The 16,050-nt window shown below is 39.2% G+C and overlaps 2 protein-coding genes across 3 annotated transcripts in view; one reads left to right on the top strand and one right to left on the bottom strand.

The window, feature by feature from the left end:
- Positions 1–884: 884 nt before the first annotated feature.
- LOC117559430 lies at positions 885–2,199 on the top strand (the record flags this gene model as incomplete). Its single annotated transcript, XM_034236197.1, is given in 3 exon segments — positions 885–983; positions 1,454–1,497; positions 1,603–2,199. Coding segments are annotated over 3 exon segments (239 nt in total), but the record flags the coding sequence as incomplete, so codon positions are not given.
- Positions 2,161–16,050, bottom strand: part of cacna2d3 (calcium channel, voltage dependent, alpha2/delta subunit 3) — a 32,025-nt gene continuing 18,135 nt past the window's right edge. The window contains exons 14-39 of one of the 2 annotated variants that reach the window (XM_034236196.1): positions 15,155–15,288; positions 14,724–14,741; positions 12,687–12,758; positions 12,112–12,192; positions 11,938–12,012; positions 11,048–11,131; positions 10,536–10,607; positions 10,362–10,423; positions 10,208–10,275; positions 10,040–10,085; positions 9,829–9,926; positions 9,223–9,316; positions 8,154–8,249; positions 7,927–8,048; positions 7,211–7,288; positions 7,055–7,110; positions 6,920–6,964; positions 6,768–6,830; positions 6,355–6,425; positions 5,575–5,650; positions 5,318–5,358; positions 4,789–4,844; positions 4,588–4,705; positions 4,336–4,448; positions 4,056–4,138; positions 2,161–3,006 (exon numbers count right to left, since the gene is read on the bottom strand). In XM_034236196.1, the coding sequence (XP_034092087.1) occupies positions 2,914–3,006; positions 4,056–4,138; positions 4,336–4,448; positions 4,588–4,705; positions 4,789–4,844; positions 5,318–5,358; positions 5,575–5,650; positions 6,355–6,425; positions 6,768–6,830; positions 6,920–6,964; positions 7,055–7,110; positions 7,211–7,288; positions 7,927–8,048; positions 8,154–8,249; positions 9,223–9,316; positions 9,829–9,926; positions 10,040–10,085; positions 10,208–10,275; positions 10,362–10,423; positions 10,536–10,607; positions 11,048–11,131; positions 11,938–12,012; positions 12,112–12,192; positions 12,687–12,758; positions 14,724–14,741; positions 15,155–15,288 (2,015 nt within the window). In that variant the 3' untranslated portion in view covers positions 2,161–2,913. Of the gene's footprint in view, positions 3,007–4,055; positions 4,139–4,335; positions 4,449–4,587; positions 4,706–4,788; positions 4,845–5,317; positions 5,359–5,574; positions 5,651–6,354; positions 6,426–6,767; positions 6,831–6,919; positions 6,965–7,054; positions 7,117–7,210; positions 7,289–7,926; positions 8,049–8,153; positions 8,250–9,222; positions 9,317–9,828; positions 9,927–10,039; positions 10,086–10,207; positions 10,276–10,361; positions 10,424–10,535; positions 10,608–11,047; positions 11,132–11,937; positions 12,013–12,111; positions 12,193–12,686; positions 12,759–14,723; positions 14,742–15,154; positions 15,289–16,050 lie in introns of both variants that reach the window. The other variant, XM_034236194.1, reaches the window with a different exon arrangement.

Consider the following 16,050-nt stretch of genomic DNA (forward strand, 5'->3'; position numbering starts at 1 on the left):
AGAAGAAGAAAGAAGAAGAAAGAGAAGAAGAAGAAGAAGAAGAGAAGAAAGAAGAAGAAGAGAAGAAGAAAGAGAAGAAGAAGAGAGAAAGAAGAAGAAGAAAGAGAAGAAGAAGAAGAAGAAAGAAGAAGAAGAAGAAGAAGAAAGAAGAAGAAGAAGAAGAAGAAGAAGAAGAAGAAGAAGAAGAAGAAGAAGAAGAAGAAGAAGAAGAAGAAGAAGAAGAAGAAGAAGAAGAAGAAGAAGAGAAGAAGAAGAAGAAGAAGAAGAAGAAGAAGAAGAAGAAGAAGTTTCCACTCTGTCGTACACACACATGCGTTTTTATACAGGTCATACAGTACACACAGTACACACTTTTTAGAACATGCACATACATATACAAATACACACAGTTATATGCACATGCACATACAGTTGAGAGGTCAGAGCGGAGGCAGCCAGTCTAGCCGGCGCCAGGACATTCAGTTGTTTGAATACAGATCCAGGCAAAGGAAAAACAGGAACGGATATTCAAAATACAAACTTAACGTACAGTTCATGTTAAACAAATATTTGTGGGCAGTCTGCACTCATAATATTCCATTGATGGTATGCCTGCTACTTAAGAGGACCCCTTGCACATATTCCAAAAATGTAAATTAAAAAAAACATGTTATGTACTGTAGTTACATACTGATATTCATTCTTACATTGTTTAAACTTTAATTCAGGTTTACAATATGATTTAGATTTATTTTGTATCAGTAACAAAGCTATACTTAGCTTTACTTTTTACATGATGGCGTGATCTGGAAGTGTTGGATGAATCATTGTATTTATGCACCGTACATGATAATGTTGGGAGGAGCAGATGTTGGACTGACGCTTATATTTCTGTCGTTTCAAAGCAGAAATATGGAAGTTTGTAGCAGTTGTGGCTGGATGTGGAGTTGCTGTGGGCGTCATCCTGCTGGTTTCTGTACTTCTCTGTAACAACAAAAGAACTGGTATGAATGTGTCAATGTGTTTTTTTCATAAGGTCAGAATCTGCTTTGAGAGACTTGAACAACTACTCAAGATATACACCGTTTGGCTTGGGTCTTAAATGTAATTTGCAGTTTCAAACAAATATTTAAAGCAGCTTCACATTTGTTCAGTTGAACGTTTGACGTAGCTCACATCTACTAAAATATATATTGTGGCGAGCAAGACCTAGATCTGAAACGTAAAATAAACCACTCGTGTGGGAGACCACCACTGCACTGAGACAAAATGAACTCTGTGCTCAGGCCTCGCACTGTTTTCACATACGAGCAAAGTATTGTTTGAGAACTGATGGTATAGAAATCTCCTCTCAACAGAAACATAACCCTGGAAGTGTACTCCATCACATTGTGTATGTTTTATAATCAGTAAAGAGAGATGTATGATTTGATATACAGACCTTGAATTAAAACATTGTGTGTTTTCTCACTAGCTGGTCCCGATGAGGTGAAAAGGCAGGATACCAAAGTTGAATATGTAAGCATGGCATGAGAGACACAAATAAATACAATTGGAACATAAATAGTATGGTTTATATAACTATAAATTGTATATGTATATTTGTTTTCTTTCTTTCCCCAGTCTGACACATACCATATGTACTGCACCATCCCTGAGGAGCCAGCTGCTTCAGACCTGATGATGGGTCAAATGTACAGCACGGTGCAGTCACACTGAAGCCGTTTGTACTGAACAGAGTGCAAGAGGAACAAGTCTAAAAAACTATTTTAAAAAAACTATGTGTTTGAAGTAAACTTTTATAATCCAAACTAATGTTAGACGACTGAAATGTATTTCTCTCATCAACCAAACTGAGATTAAAAAAGATTTAGCCAAACTTTTACCTAAAGCAAAAGTTGAGTCTTTCTAGTTTGTAAATGTGTTTCTGTTTAATGTTGTGTATGCTGTTTTACATCTATTATTAACACAAGTTGAAAAAAGGGAAAACCCTAATATATACTGTATATCTATTAAATCGGATGTAACTTGTATAGTAACTCTGTGACTATGCCCTATAAATGTATTTATACTGCTTTGAATTTCATTGTTTCAGTTGATCCCTTATCCATTGTTTCACATCAGTTTCCACACACACACAGAAACCAACAGACACACAGAGAAAATAACACCAGGGGTAAATAAAGGAAGGAAAATATGTCTTTGTATTTATTCATCATCTCTCTCAAACATGAGGATACGTGTTTGTGGTCACCTTCACACATTATGGCTGTAATATCAATGGAACATTCTGAGATCTTCTTCATGCATCTTTAGCTCGTCTGAAATGTCTTCTGCTTTAAAACAAGGAGAAACTGGCAGAATAAAGCAAGTTCTAAAATAAAATATCTAAAATAAATAAAAATGATGGCACTGTCAACAGTTTTTAGCAACTTACTGCCAAAAATAAAGACCACTCTGAATTCTCTTCACGTGACCAAGTGCATTTTACATTCCACATACTCTTACATTATACTTCTTCCTCCTCACTGAAGAATCAAACATGTTAAATGTCTTAATATCATACTTTGCACAAATTACTTTTTTTATACTTTGACTAGAAATGCATTGTTTTTACGGTTGGCAGACTATTTCTTTCTCTTTTAAAATGTCAGCACACATTTGTGACACTGGAAAACTGTCATGGTGTGATCGGCAATGCTCTGAGCAAAGTCACCTAGCACTCTCTATTCTCATTTTCTGTTGTTTACTAATGTTTACTGCTTTAATGGATGTGAGCCTTAGTGCTACGGATAAAGATTTGTTTTCTTGGTAGAGCGCTGCCTGTTGCCAGGTATGAGCAAATTCATTTCTGATTGGCCATGTTCTCTATGTGTTTATAAGCATCTTCTTGTTGAGTTAGTCCGTACTGAAGTCCGGTCGTGCTGCTAAAGGTCACCTGCTGATGGTCGATGCTACCAGAGGGAGCAGAGCTGCGGCTAGAGGGCTGGAGAGGCGCGATGCTGAACCACACTCCATGGCATTTTCCTGCAGAAGACACTCTTTTTTAATACATATGAATAATATCAGGGTTGATGTGCTTTGTCTTGGAAGAAAGGAGTGGATGCTAATAGATATAAACTGAAGTTATTGAACGAGTCGTCTTATTTCCATAGTCTTTTGTAGAGGTTGTAAAACAAGACAACAGTTGAACCACTTCACCACATGGAGAGGTAAAACTGAGAAGAAACACCTGGTCAATAGTCCCTCATTGAACAGGAAAACACTACGCTGGTTTCAAACAGCTACAGTTTAAGCAGTAGTTGGTCTATGGATTGACAGTTTGCTGATAAGTATATAATTTACTTTCTGTTTTGCTAACTAAAATCTGTATATAATCTATAAACAATAAGAGTCAAGTTGTTAAAGCTGAAATTATCCTGTTATGGTCAAATCTTGCTTCACTTATTTGTTATCCATTTCACAGAGTTTCTCAATTTCATACAGGGATAATTCACATTAATGGTTCACTTGTTTCACTTTGAATTCCTGCCTTATAGAACAATCTGCAAAAGTGATTTGATCCTGACGAAGTGCTTTGTTTGTTTATTGGTTTATTATAGTTGAACAGAATGAGATTAACTAAATGTGTCTTTGATATATAAATGTAGCTATAAATCATTTATTTGTTTCATGCTTTCAATCTCAGTTACAAATAATACAATATATGACTCATCATTTTTGCCATCATTCATAAGTCGAGAGATAGATTTATTCCACTCTTATCTTCTGTACTGTTAATATGAAGCTGCAGCGACTAGTTTGCTTAGTTTAACAGAGCCAAGCTAGGTGCTAATTGTTTTAAAAAATCTGCCTATAATACGTCTAAATGTGTTCTATTTCTTGCCCATGAGCAGTGACTTCCTGAAGCTTTGCCGTAACCATGAGGTCGCAAGCAACCAGTAAAAAGTCCAGGAAGTGAAGAAATACTCCGGCACATAAACCAGACTCTTCCTCCATTCCCTCATCATCAACTAAACATTGTCACTGTACATGTAGACGCACACTTGCATGCACACGGACACACATCCTCTTACCTCAGGGTGGAAAGGATGACAGGATTCAGGCTTCTTCCTGTCCTTCTGATACTTCAGTCTGTCACATTTTAGTGACTCGTTGTGTTCAAAGGAGTCAAGGGTGAAAATATACATTAACAGGACATGTTCAGAGCTTCAGAATAATACAACCTATTTAGTCCGATGCAAGTCAAACCTAAGCTCTACAGAAGAAAAGTAAATATATTTCACAATCAGTAATATGATCTACTTTCATCTGCTTCAACGTATGAATCATCTGTGCTTCCTCTAGAAAGGATATACATGATCTCGATGGGATCCATGGTAACTGGAGGATAACTGCTGCAGTCACACTTGTTGTCCACAACCACCATGAAGAGGTTGCTGCTGGGAATCTGCTGTATGACGAAAGATCTGCAGCACAAATAGAGAATAAGAATTACAAAAATATATAATTAGGAGCAGACTGAACATCTACTGTTTATTTTGAATAGTTATTGTTAGGAAAGGCAGGGATTATGTGATGATTTCACAAGTAGGCCTGGAGCAGTACCTGACACAGCCCTCACAGTCGATGTTGCCTGTTGTTTCTTTAATGGTGCGTTCGGAGACAAAGGCAGGGTATTCTGTGTCACACGGCACCATGTGGGTTTTACCTCGAGGTCTCTGAGCTGAATGTGTAACAAAGCAATTTTAGCTTTACAAAACCACAGAGAAACCGAAAGACGCTCAAGCCTGAAACAATAGACGTTACCTTTCACAGAAAGATCCACGTTCCACCAGCTGTACAGGTTAAATTCTAGCAGAAAACTTGAGGACAAACACAAAGGTCACATTATAACAAATGTTTTCCAGAGACAGCCATTAAATATGAAACTATATTAGTTAAGAATAAGCATGAATGAATAGTTAACAAATTTCTTTATTAAAGGGTAAAGCATTGTTAATTTAAAAATAATTGTGATATATTACTTATTAAGTACAATATTGAGTATTTAGCCACCATCAACCAATGTATCATGTTACTAGTACATGTGCCAAGCTAAGAAGTAATAACAGTTCATATAATATATTTGTATGTGTAAACACCTATATAAAACTGATACAATTAATTATATTTTTCAAAACTTTTATAATTCACTAGGTGATTACCTAATTACCTCTCCCTCCTGTGAATACAACACTTATAACAGTTTACCACATTGTGTAGGCTTCATCATATCATGTCATTTATGGGCCTATGTAATGTGCACTTCCTTTAAATAATTGAGTATATTGCTTACATGACAAGTTCAGTCAGGAGCCACTTAAAAACAGTGAAGGGCTGAAACAGAGAACATTATTTAGTGTTAGAAACTGAAACAAAATGAGTTGAAATATGTTTGAGGTTGTTTAAATGCTTGAGTTCATTTTGAGACTCTGCTCTAAACACATGTTCCACCACAGATTCTAACTCAGGTGTAGATGCAGTAGTGAAGCAGATAGTAAAAGTATTGTTTCTAATGTCTTTATCTTTAAACCAGCTGCTGTTCTGCCTTACATTTGATAGAGAGCGTGCACTGTCGCTGCTCCCAGCGAACTCTCTGCAGAGCGCCTGGTAATCATACAGCGTGATCCTGCAACACAAACAGAGCAGCAGAGGATGGAAAGTCAAACTTGACATTTATGTTTAATGGTTTAATGCAGGGGTGTCAAACTCAAATACACAGTGGGCCAAAATAAATAAATGGGTACTAGTCGAGGGCCAATTCAATGTTTATTGCAAAACTTATCGAAATGAACTTATTGCACATATTAAACCTATAACTAACAAAGCTTAAATGATTGCCTTAACACAACGTTAAACATTAAATAATCAGTTGCATTCATTTCTTATGGCTCTATCTGCAGCTTTTCCGGAGTCATTTCTTATGATTACATTTTCCCACAGGCCAACAACAGCTTCAAGAAAACTATTTCCCTCAAAGAGAAAACCAAACATGCCCTGTTGTCGTGAGAGAAAAAGTGCAGAAGGAAACATCCATGTAAACTCAGTGTGCTGCTCTGTGATGCTAGTTCAAGCCAGATACTTGGCATCTCATCTTGGGTGCAAGTTCATCAATGTTTGGGCTCAGGCTCTGAGCTGAGGGAACCCTCAGGATTGAGTGAAGGTGTGCGTGCAATATACCGGCGGGCCAGATCTAATAGTAATTAAAAATTATCCTGCGGGCCGAAATTAAATCCACCAAGGGCCTGATTTGGCCCCCGGGCCTTGAGTTTGACTCATGTGGGTTAGTGTATCAGTTTAGGGCTCAGAGAAATGTGATGTTGTGTCTCTGACCTTTTGAAGGACCCCATTTGGAGAAGTTTGTTCATAACTGCACCCTCCACCTCTCCGAAGAAGAGCCCTGTCTGAGAGAGGAGTTGTGTCAAAGCACACATGCACATCAAATAATGAGAACAGCCAATGAAAAATAACTTTGAACTAATAAGCCTAACTAATTCGATTTTTCAAATGTTTAAAATTCAACAGACAAAGACTGGTATTTATATCAGGGCTGCTGCTATGAGTGAAAAAAGTAGACTTTCTTCCTCTAACTTTCAGCTATCCTATTTGGAAGAGCGGCCCAGTGTTGCTCTACACACGCTCAAGACTTATGGAAAAACATTTAAAGAAAACTGGAAAAGCTTAGATAAATGGGAGTCCTGTGTTCAGGTGTAAACTCATAGATGCATTTTACATGCACACAGTACCTGAGAGGGCTCCTCTGTGACGAGAATGAAGGCATTGTTGTCAATGAGATAGCAGTTAATGTCCTATCAGACAAGAGAATATAAGAAATGATGTTAACAAAACAACCTGAAAGAAAATAATTCAAACGTCAGAGCTGTGTGACTTTACTTACCGCGCTATCACAGCTAATGCCACATTTTCCATCCAGAGCGGTACACTGAGCACAAAACAAAGTATTTATCTTCACACCTGATCACAGAGCTCCTCTTGTTGTAAAACAAAGCTGCAGTGATTGTTGTTTAGTTACCTGTCTGCAGGCTGTCCAGAACTTCCTCTGAAAGAACTCGAGCTTCATCTGGATCCCTACAGCTGAGCACAAGACCACACATGTAAGAGACGGCATCACATACAAAAGTAATATCAATAAAATAATGATTTAAAAAATGCTTGAGAGGTTTGTTACCGGCAACGATTGGAGACTTTCTGTCATCGAGGAGCTGGATTGCAGTGCTGGCCAAGACCACACTTTTATTTTCTAACGCTAGAGGAAGAGCAGAGGATAATCAGATTACACTCTCTGCCCACTAGATGGTGCCGTTTACCCAGAAGCCCCAGTTGGTTGCCTCTAAAGAAACCGCAGTACCAGTCCATTACATTACAGTTATGTCCAGCCAGAGCTTTTTATTCTATAGCCAGATGCCTTCAATAATTTGTAATGGCCGCTGTGATAGGAAGAGTTCAGGTAACGGGAGGATGCAGTCATCATTAACAGAGCAACGGTGGTAAATGTCCAGAAGAGAGAAGCTGAATCCTCCATCCTCTGGCCCTCAGACAGAACGTGGGCCACATTAACTGAATAAAAGCTGTGAGGCAAGTGAGCTGTGCTGCACATCCTATCAGGGGAAACCAGTAAAAACCACAATCCATAACAAAAAGAGGGACATAGAGAAAGACTGATTAAGTTGTTAAATGCTGAATAGCCCAAGCAACCACATGAAATCCAAAAGAGTAATTTGTATAATGCTGCACTGGATAATTGAAAGTATATTGAGATGGGTTTATAAAACGTTAGATGCAGATTACTGAGCTGCAATAGCTGGTGTAGTTTTGTGTGTGCTCAGGGAACTTTTAATTTGTACTGCACTTGAGCTCCTTAACCTCTGGCTTTGTTCTGCATACCTGTGCTGAAGGGGATGGAGTACACAAACGCCCCGGGGACCTGCTCTGCCGCTCGCTTGTACCACAGAGGGAAGTGATCGGCGTTAAACACACCCTCCTTTTCCTCCGCCGTCAAGAAGTCTCTGAGGAAGCACGCAGAGCCAAAGTGAGGCGACGAGGAGAGGATTGGATTCATCAAGCACAATCACAGAGTAATGATTAAAGACGTGTTGAGCAGCGGGACTCACTGATTGGACAGCTGATCGGCCGGGACAAACAGGTTGGTCCTCGAGAGGCCGGTGCGCGTACCCAGGAAGGCAATCTCCACTCCTTTGTCTGAGTTCCTGTTGGGGAAATGCAGAGCAGTGAAAAGTATTTGAATCTGAATGCTTTCATTCCCGACTCATGGTATAAACGCAATAATAAAATGCCACATTAAGGTTTGTGTGGCACAAGGTGTAGGACTTTTATAAATGTTTTAATGCAACATCACTCAGATCTGCTTCTTATTAATCTGAAGACTTCTTTTCAAATATAAATTCAAGTAATATATCTGTTTAAATAAAATAATCACAATTGCCAAAGCATTAATAACACATACCCTTCAACTATGCATTTTGGGGTAATGAACAACATTATCAACATGTACATCAGCTCTTTAAACAAGGATTTAGAGTTAAAAGTTTACATTTCTTAAGTGTCTTAATAAAACACTCAAATGTTCAGATGTGCATCGATTTTTCCCTATTTTACACTGGTTGTGAAAAACACCTCTATACCTAACGTCATTCTAAAGTTCAGCTGCAGATTATACTCAATGAGGCTTCAGAAATCTGCTATAAACAAAAAGTGTGTTTCTAACATTGGAATTGCTATAAGAGGGAAACATTTTAAAACATCAAACAGAGCTTATTTTCAGAGGAATTTGATTTCAGAAGTGTCCGTAAAAACATGTGAGTACCACTTTCTAAAAAGGCCTAAGTTACAAAGTATGCATATTAAATAAGCATACTTTGTAACTTATGGCTTTTTTAATGGTTTGAAATGCTTAATTGGAAAGACATTAATAAGAATGATTTTCGGTTGCCAGGTTGGCCGATGCTTCTTCTACTTGATCAACTTATTACCATTTACAAATGCAGACTTAATGGATTGTTGTGTCATCAATAATTTGCAAATATTATTCACTGCAGATGACTTGCAAACATTTACTGACGGCTTATTAGAAATCCCTAATAAACCTCCCTTGTTAATGACCAGCTGTTTGTAGATATGGACTTTGAAAAACACATTAAATAGGGCCCAAAATGTTCTTACTCTGACTTGTTGAGGGCCAGTCCAGTCCAGTAGGCATCCAGCGGAGCGGTGACCACAGCATCAAACAACACTTCCTGGATCAGCTCTCTGTCACCTGCAGAGAGTCCCAGAACATCTTTTAATCTTTTATCCCTTCACACCAGTGACAGCAGTGGCCAGAGGTATTAGGTTTTCAGCTTGTTTGTAAAAATGTTAGCATAAAAAGTACATTGGTACGGATATTTGTCCAATTCTCCTGAATGTCATGTCTCAAGAACACCTTCAGGAAACTTCTTCAAATTTGGCACAAACGTTCACTTGGACAGATGTTGAACTGATTAGATGTTGATGTTCAAACGGTCACTGGGACCTCTAATTAAATAATTCATTTTCTTATTTATTTCAGACAATTTCTAATAGGATAAAATGATGAAGTGATGAACCTTTGGAGATACAAAGATGTAAACTGCACTGACTTGTTGTTGTTTAAATGTATTTGTTATATTAAAGGCAGTAATCCTAATTTATTTGTATTTTAATAATAATGATAATTTGATAATTTGAATTTGATCACTGATAAACAGGCTTAAACAGAATTTATTCAGGTCCGTCTCAGACGTCTCTTACATTTGAGGTGTGTTTTGCGGCCCGTCATAAACATCTTGATGGCTTGAATCTGGGTCAGGTGTCGGTGCTCGTGCTGCTCCTCTGTGTTGCAGTAAGTCCTGTAGTCCAAACAGAGCCACAGTGTTACATCACAGGCCTCCACATCCCTGATGAACACAGAGGGATAACCTACATAACGCATGATCGCCTGCTCCCATAACCCCAGCATTACCATTCATCTGCCAGGGCGACATCTGGCTGTTCCAGATCACGGAGCCCTGAAAAACACAAGTCAGTCACGCTTCAGCAGTGCCAGCCTGGGTGGACTGATACAAGAGCCCCAGTCAGAGTGACATGCATTTCACTGTATTCACTAAATGACAGGGTTGGAGTGACATACCGGCTTCAACTGAGACATTTCCTCTGAAGAAGTACTTCCCATGACCTCTGGAGAGGGCCACCCCAACACTGGAGACACAAACACAATCAAACTTTAACTGAGACACAAACTGACAGGAAATCATTTCAGGAATGCATGGCCACTCTTCCCTCACCTGAACGGCGTTCCTTTGATGTCAGTGTAGAAATAGTCATTGTGCATCTTCAGGACACGCCTCTAAAAAAACGAAAAATAAATGCAGATGAGATTTACTCCTTAAATTCAGAGACAACGAAGAGAACAACCCTCATCTGATAGGGAGGCATTCAAAGTCTATGTACAGCCTCACCCCTCCATCCACCGTCTTCTTCACCTCCATAGAGAAAGTCCCTGTCCTCCTTTTCACCATAGCGTTTCGTAGCTGAAAGATAAAGCACTTTAAAAAGCACATAGAGCAGAGAAGTCGAGGCTGGGTCACTGCAGCACACTGGATGCAGCTGCCATGTCACTAGGATACTGAAAACAGAGTCATACCATATAAAATGAAATAGTAGATCCTTTACTGGACAAACTTATAAACATGAAGTCCGGTAACAATGTCAAATCAAGGGATTTTTAAAAATTGCTGTCAAACAATGTGCACCAAAGTACATCTAGTTACTTCTATGCCACTTCCGTTCTAAGTTTATGTCGTTAGGTAAATATTGTTGTCCGATATAAACCCAAGATCATGTTATTCATTTAAAAAGAAAATGGAAATTGGAAAAATAATAAAATATATAGCATTTTTGTAACTTGATGCAGTATCAAAAAGCATAATACCACTCGAAATAACATATGTTTTAGGGCTCAGGCACGTACAATATCATCTTTGTCTTCCCACTCCACCTCGGAGAGATCCACGCTGCTGTAGTTGGGCTTCCTCCTCTTCTTGCCATCCTGATACTGCACAGGGGAACAACATATAAACACTTTAATGATCCATTTTATGTCATGACATTTTATTTTAAATAACCACGCAAATCTGCATGTGACAGATCGTTGTGAAATGTATGAGCTTGATATTAAAAAGCTTAACTGTAATCTGTCCTTTGTGTTTGGATGTTAACATGAACACTTGCTGTATGCTCTTATTTATCAAGCCTCGCTATGAAGGGTTTTGCTGTGTAATTATTTAACAAATCATCTGTGAAATTAACACTGTCATGTAAATAAAAAATAATTAATATGATTGATAGGATATCCACGCTTAAATACACCAAAGCATTAAACTGTACATGTCAAACTCTGCTATGACATCTGCTCCACAAGAAACAACCAGTCAATGACTACAACCACAGTACAGTTTTAGCCACAAGGAGACACTCACGAAACACAGACACACACACACACACACACACAGTTGCACAGAGAGGAATAGCACTACACTGGCACACACAGAGCTCCTGAGGAACCAGCGGTCCCAGGGCGAGCGGCTGTGGTCTCTGCCAGCGAGGGTTAAGTTACCTCTGGGAAATCTCAGGCCAGTCAGCCCTATGAGTGGCCTTTATCCCTGCATGCATACATCAAAGGAAAAGGTGGGGATTACAGATATATACGTGCCCATTGAGCCTCCTAACACATTCTTTTTCTGTGTGCCCTTACTTTTTTGTATACAATTTCATGGAAAAAACAAAAAGGAAAACTGGGTAAAGTCAGGGAATGCTGTGAGATTGTTCTGGTTTAAAAGCCATGTTAAGAAAGTGAGTTACCAAAGGCCTGAGGTCCGGGTGCATCAGGATGTAGCCATTGTTTGTGATAGCAAAAGCGTACCCATGGATTCCTAACTGGAGACACAAAGTGAGATACACAAGGAAGAAGACTTCAATAATATATTCACAAAAATGAAATAATGTATTCACATTTTAAAGAACAGCTGACTGTACCATATGTTTAGGGATAAGCTTCATCAGCTCCTGCAGAGGGATGTCTGTTCCCGCAACCCCCAACAGAATCCCCTGGTTCTTCTGCATGAGGAGATCCAAAACACACACACAACTTTAGATGAAATCTGCACGAACATTAACCTAAAGCTCCTTAAATGCTGGTGAAAGTACCAATACCACAACATAAAGAAAACTCTTTTACAAGTACAAGTCCTGATTTCCAATCATACATCAGTAAAAGTAACGAATTATACTCAAAATGTACTTAAAGTATCAAAGGTAAAAGCGTGTTACATATGAAATGTCCTATGTCACTGATATGTTAATATAGATGACCGTTTTAGATAGTACTAATTAATCAATATTTTTGCCACAAAAAGTAGCCACATCAAAAACGATTAAAAGCCATTGTTTATTCTTTAATAATGTATTCAATTGAAGAGGTGTATCATATTTTATGTGTGTAACTTGCAACTGAAGCTGTCGAATAAATAAAGAGGATGAAGAAAGTAACTATGTCAATATTTTAAGTAAAGTACAGATAGTTTCCAACATCACGAGTCACGTTCACTCACCGTTTCATTCTTTGTGCTGAAGACAGGCATGGCGACTGTGGTCATCAGACTTGTGCCCGATTTGTCCTTCAACTGAGAAAAAGAGAATTAGAAACCGTTGAATCTTTACCTGAGTAATATCATTTAGAGGAGTATCAGCATGCTCTCTGATCAGGTTTGTTAGCATCAGTCAAAAACTGCTCAGAGAAAGAAGCACATTTAAACATGATGGGAGAACTTTTAGATTGACTCAGCATATATTCATCAGCACACCTCATTAATTCTTAACAATAACAACACTGTACACATACACTGTATTTGTACAGTGTTTTATTCAACACGAGTAGACAAGCTGAGACTCCGAAGAAAATGTGACTTCTTCCTCAACTATTACAGCAACATCTACAAAAATTGCAATTAACGATGTTTAACAATTTAAAAAAATCAAATAAAAAGAACAGCCGCCGTGGAAATGTTAATCAATGTTTGCCTGCGAAGAAAAAGCAATTGTGTTGGTTACAGCAGCTAATTACCAGTGAAGAGGCAGCCTAATTGACATGAAATTCAATTTAAATTCCCAGATAGAAAAGAGAGAAGCATGAGTTATTCAGCAGAGAATGACAGCTTCAGGGCTAGGTAATAAGAAGCCAAAAGTGTCTACAAAATGAAATACTGTGGTAGGGAGCAGAACAAAATGTCTCCTACATCCTGGTACTATTTGACACCGAATTAATTAAAATAAGAATCCAAATGAATTCCTGCAGAATCATACAGGGTCCTGGTCGCAGTCTTTCTGTTGTCAAACTGAACCGTGAGAGTCTCAAGTGACGCTCAGAGGGCTCTGCAGGATGAAGCCTGACATAATTAAGCACATGAGCGCCGTTAAAGTAGGTCTACTATTCCCTCACCTCGAGCTGACACAGCTGAGTGTGCCTACATCCTGTGTGTGTGTGATATTCATTTGTGTATGTGCATGTATGTGAAGAAAATAGCTGTGCACTGCAGTGTGTACTCTCCAACTTGACAAAATGAAGAATGGTGGGTCCTTAAATTCATCACAAGAAACACACAATGGAAGTGGAAACTGGACTGCTTTAGTCTACGCGCACACGCACACGCACACGCACACACACACACACACACACACACACACACACACACACACACACACACACACAAACACACACACACACACACACACACACACACACACACATACCATGTATACATCACTTCAGGGGACATTACATTGACTTACATGCATTTCCTGGAGACTTATCCTAACCTTAACCATAACCAACACATGCCTAACCCTAACCCTTACCCTAACCCTAACCCTTACCCTTAACCTTACCCTTACCCTAAACCTAACCAAGTCTTCACCCTAAAATTAATGATTCCCCTCATGGGGACCTCCAATTTGTCCCCATAAGGGAGGCGAGTCCTCACACGTGACTGTGTAAACTGATTTAGGTCCCCACAAGTAATGCTAGGCCACACATACACACACACGTCCACACTGCCCTCCCCCTCTTCTCTCCCTCTCCTCTCCCTCTTTCTTGGTCTCCCCTCCAATGTCAGTTTTATTATGGGCTTTAGGAGATAAAATGCAATGATCCACGGAATGATGAATGGTGTGTCTGAGTCTGAGATACAAGAGCACACACTCCAGAGGACAATCTCCCAGCCCTTCTGTGTGCGTGTGTGTGTGTGTGTGTTCATTGTCTCCATACTGTTACAATAAATGCTTCCCTGCCCCTCAGAGTCTCTTCTCCTCACCTTAGACTTTGTAAGAAACGGTAAAGCATAATGTTGAAAAGTAGGGCAGTAAGCGGCTATTTAACCTCTCCAGTCACTTCCACTTTATACAACATGACTCAGATTTGCAGGGTCCCAGTGGAACCCTTTCATTTCATGCTCATAATCTCCTTCTTGATGCTAGTTCATAACTTTTACCTACAGCGTCTGGTCGATTTCTTTTTCGGTAAGACAACAAATGTTTTTTTACAGAAACGATTCTACCTGAAAGCAAAGCTCCGAACACATTTGGATATTTACCTTATGAGCCTGGGAAAGCTGAAACGAAAGAAGAGACGCATAGAGATTGAATCGTGAATTAGAGCCTTCACATTTTGCATTGACTTTGTGGACGCAGATGTACAATGGGGGTGGGGGGGGGGGGGATCCATGCAGATTAATGAAGCTCATAATGAGGAATCATTCCAGCAGCATGAAGAGTAATGATGAGAAAGCAGAGCCACACATGTGCGCACATGCTTTATAGTGCAGGGATGGACAATAAAACATGAATCCTGCAACAAACTACAGCTTCAAAATGTGGAAACAAAACAGGATGCTGCACTGTACATAAAAGCATGCACTGTAACTCATATACAAATGTAAATCGAGAATAAGGACTCATAACTTGGACAATCAGAGGAAGTTATGATACCGTTTCTACCTAAGAAGTAAAGCACTGAAACACTCACAGCACTGTCCACGTAAGCTTCAGTCCACACCGTGTCGTGCTCGTGGTCGATGACCTTCGGGCGGCTCATGACGTGCAGATATCTCATCACGTTCTCCTGAACATCTGCTAGCGTGGAGATCTGACTGAAATATCCTGAATATAAGAACACATGTATATTACCTAAAATAAGGCAAAACATCTTACACGTGGAGTTATGTATTTGGATTACGGTAATGTTACAATACAAAACAGATTTCGTGCCCAAAATAATCCACAAAATATTATCGCAATATCTATAGAAAACACGGAAACATTTAATAAACTGTTTATTGTCTGCTTTGTCTCTTTTTTGGCAAATAAATTACACTACATTTGTGTGTGGGTCCTTGGGGGAGAGAAATGAGAACAGAAAGCAACAGAAATGTTTCCCAGGACCTGGATTTTTTACATTGTTTGAAAATGAATATCTCATTTAAAAAAAAAAATGCAATACCGGTGTATTGTGACTAAGATTACACTTCACTGATATCTCGTGATCTGATGATGTGGACGTATTGGATCAGCAGCCTTACTGTAAGTCCTCCATCATAAACTTGAATAAAAGTGCTATCACAAAAATGTGTCCAAGTTTCCTCAGTGCCCTTACATCATCTTGTTATTTGCTGCTGATGTAAACACTCAGTTTACAGTGACACAGGTGCCATTTTACTCGTGTCAGCCTCTGCTGTTGCTGACAATGACTCATATTGGACATGTAAGGTTATTCCACAGTGGGGGTCTGTATGGGGAAGGATGTTGGGGGCTTGTTTCCCTACAATCCCTATGTGATCTGTTTTCCTGCCTGTGACTTTCCCTTCCAGAGGGCACTCATCCACAGCGTTGACACGTGGGAGCCATCAGCAGCGAGCAGCCGAG

The sequence above is a fragment of the Gymnodraco acuticeps genome, unplaced genomic scaffold (assembly GCF_902827175.1).
Source record: "Gymnodraco acuticeps unplaced genomic scaffold, fGymAcu1.1, whole genome shotgun sequence".
Classification (NCBI taxonomy): Eukaryota; Metazoa; Chordata; class Actinopteri; order Perciformes; family Bathydraconidae; genus Gymnodraco; species Gymnodraco acuticeps.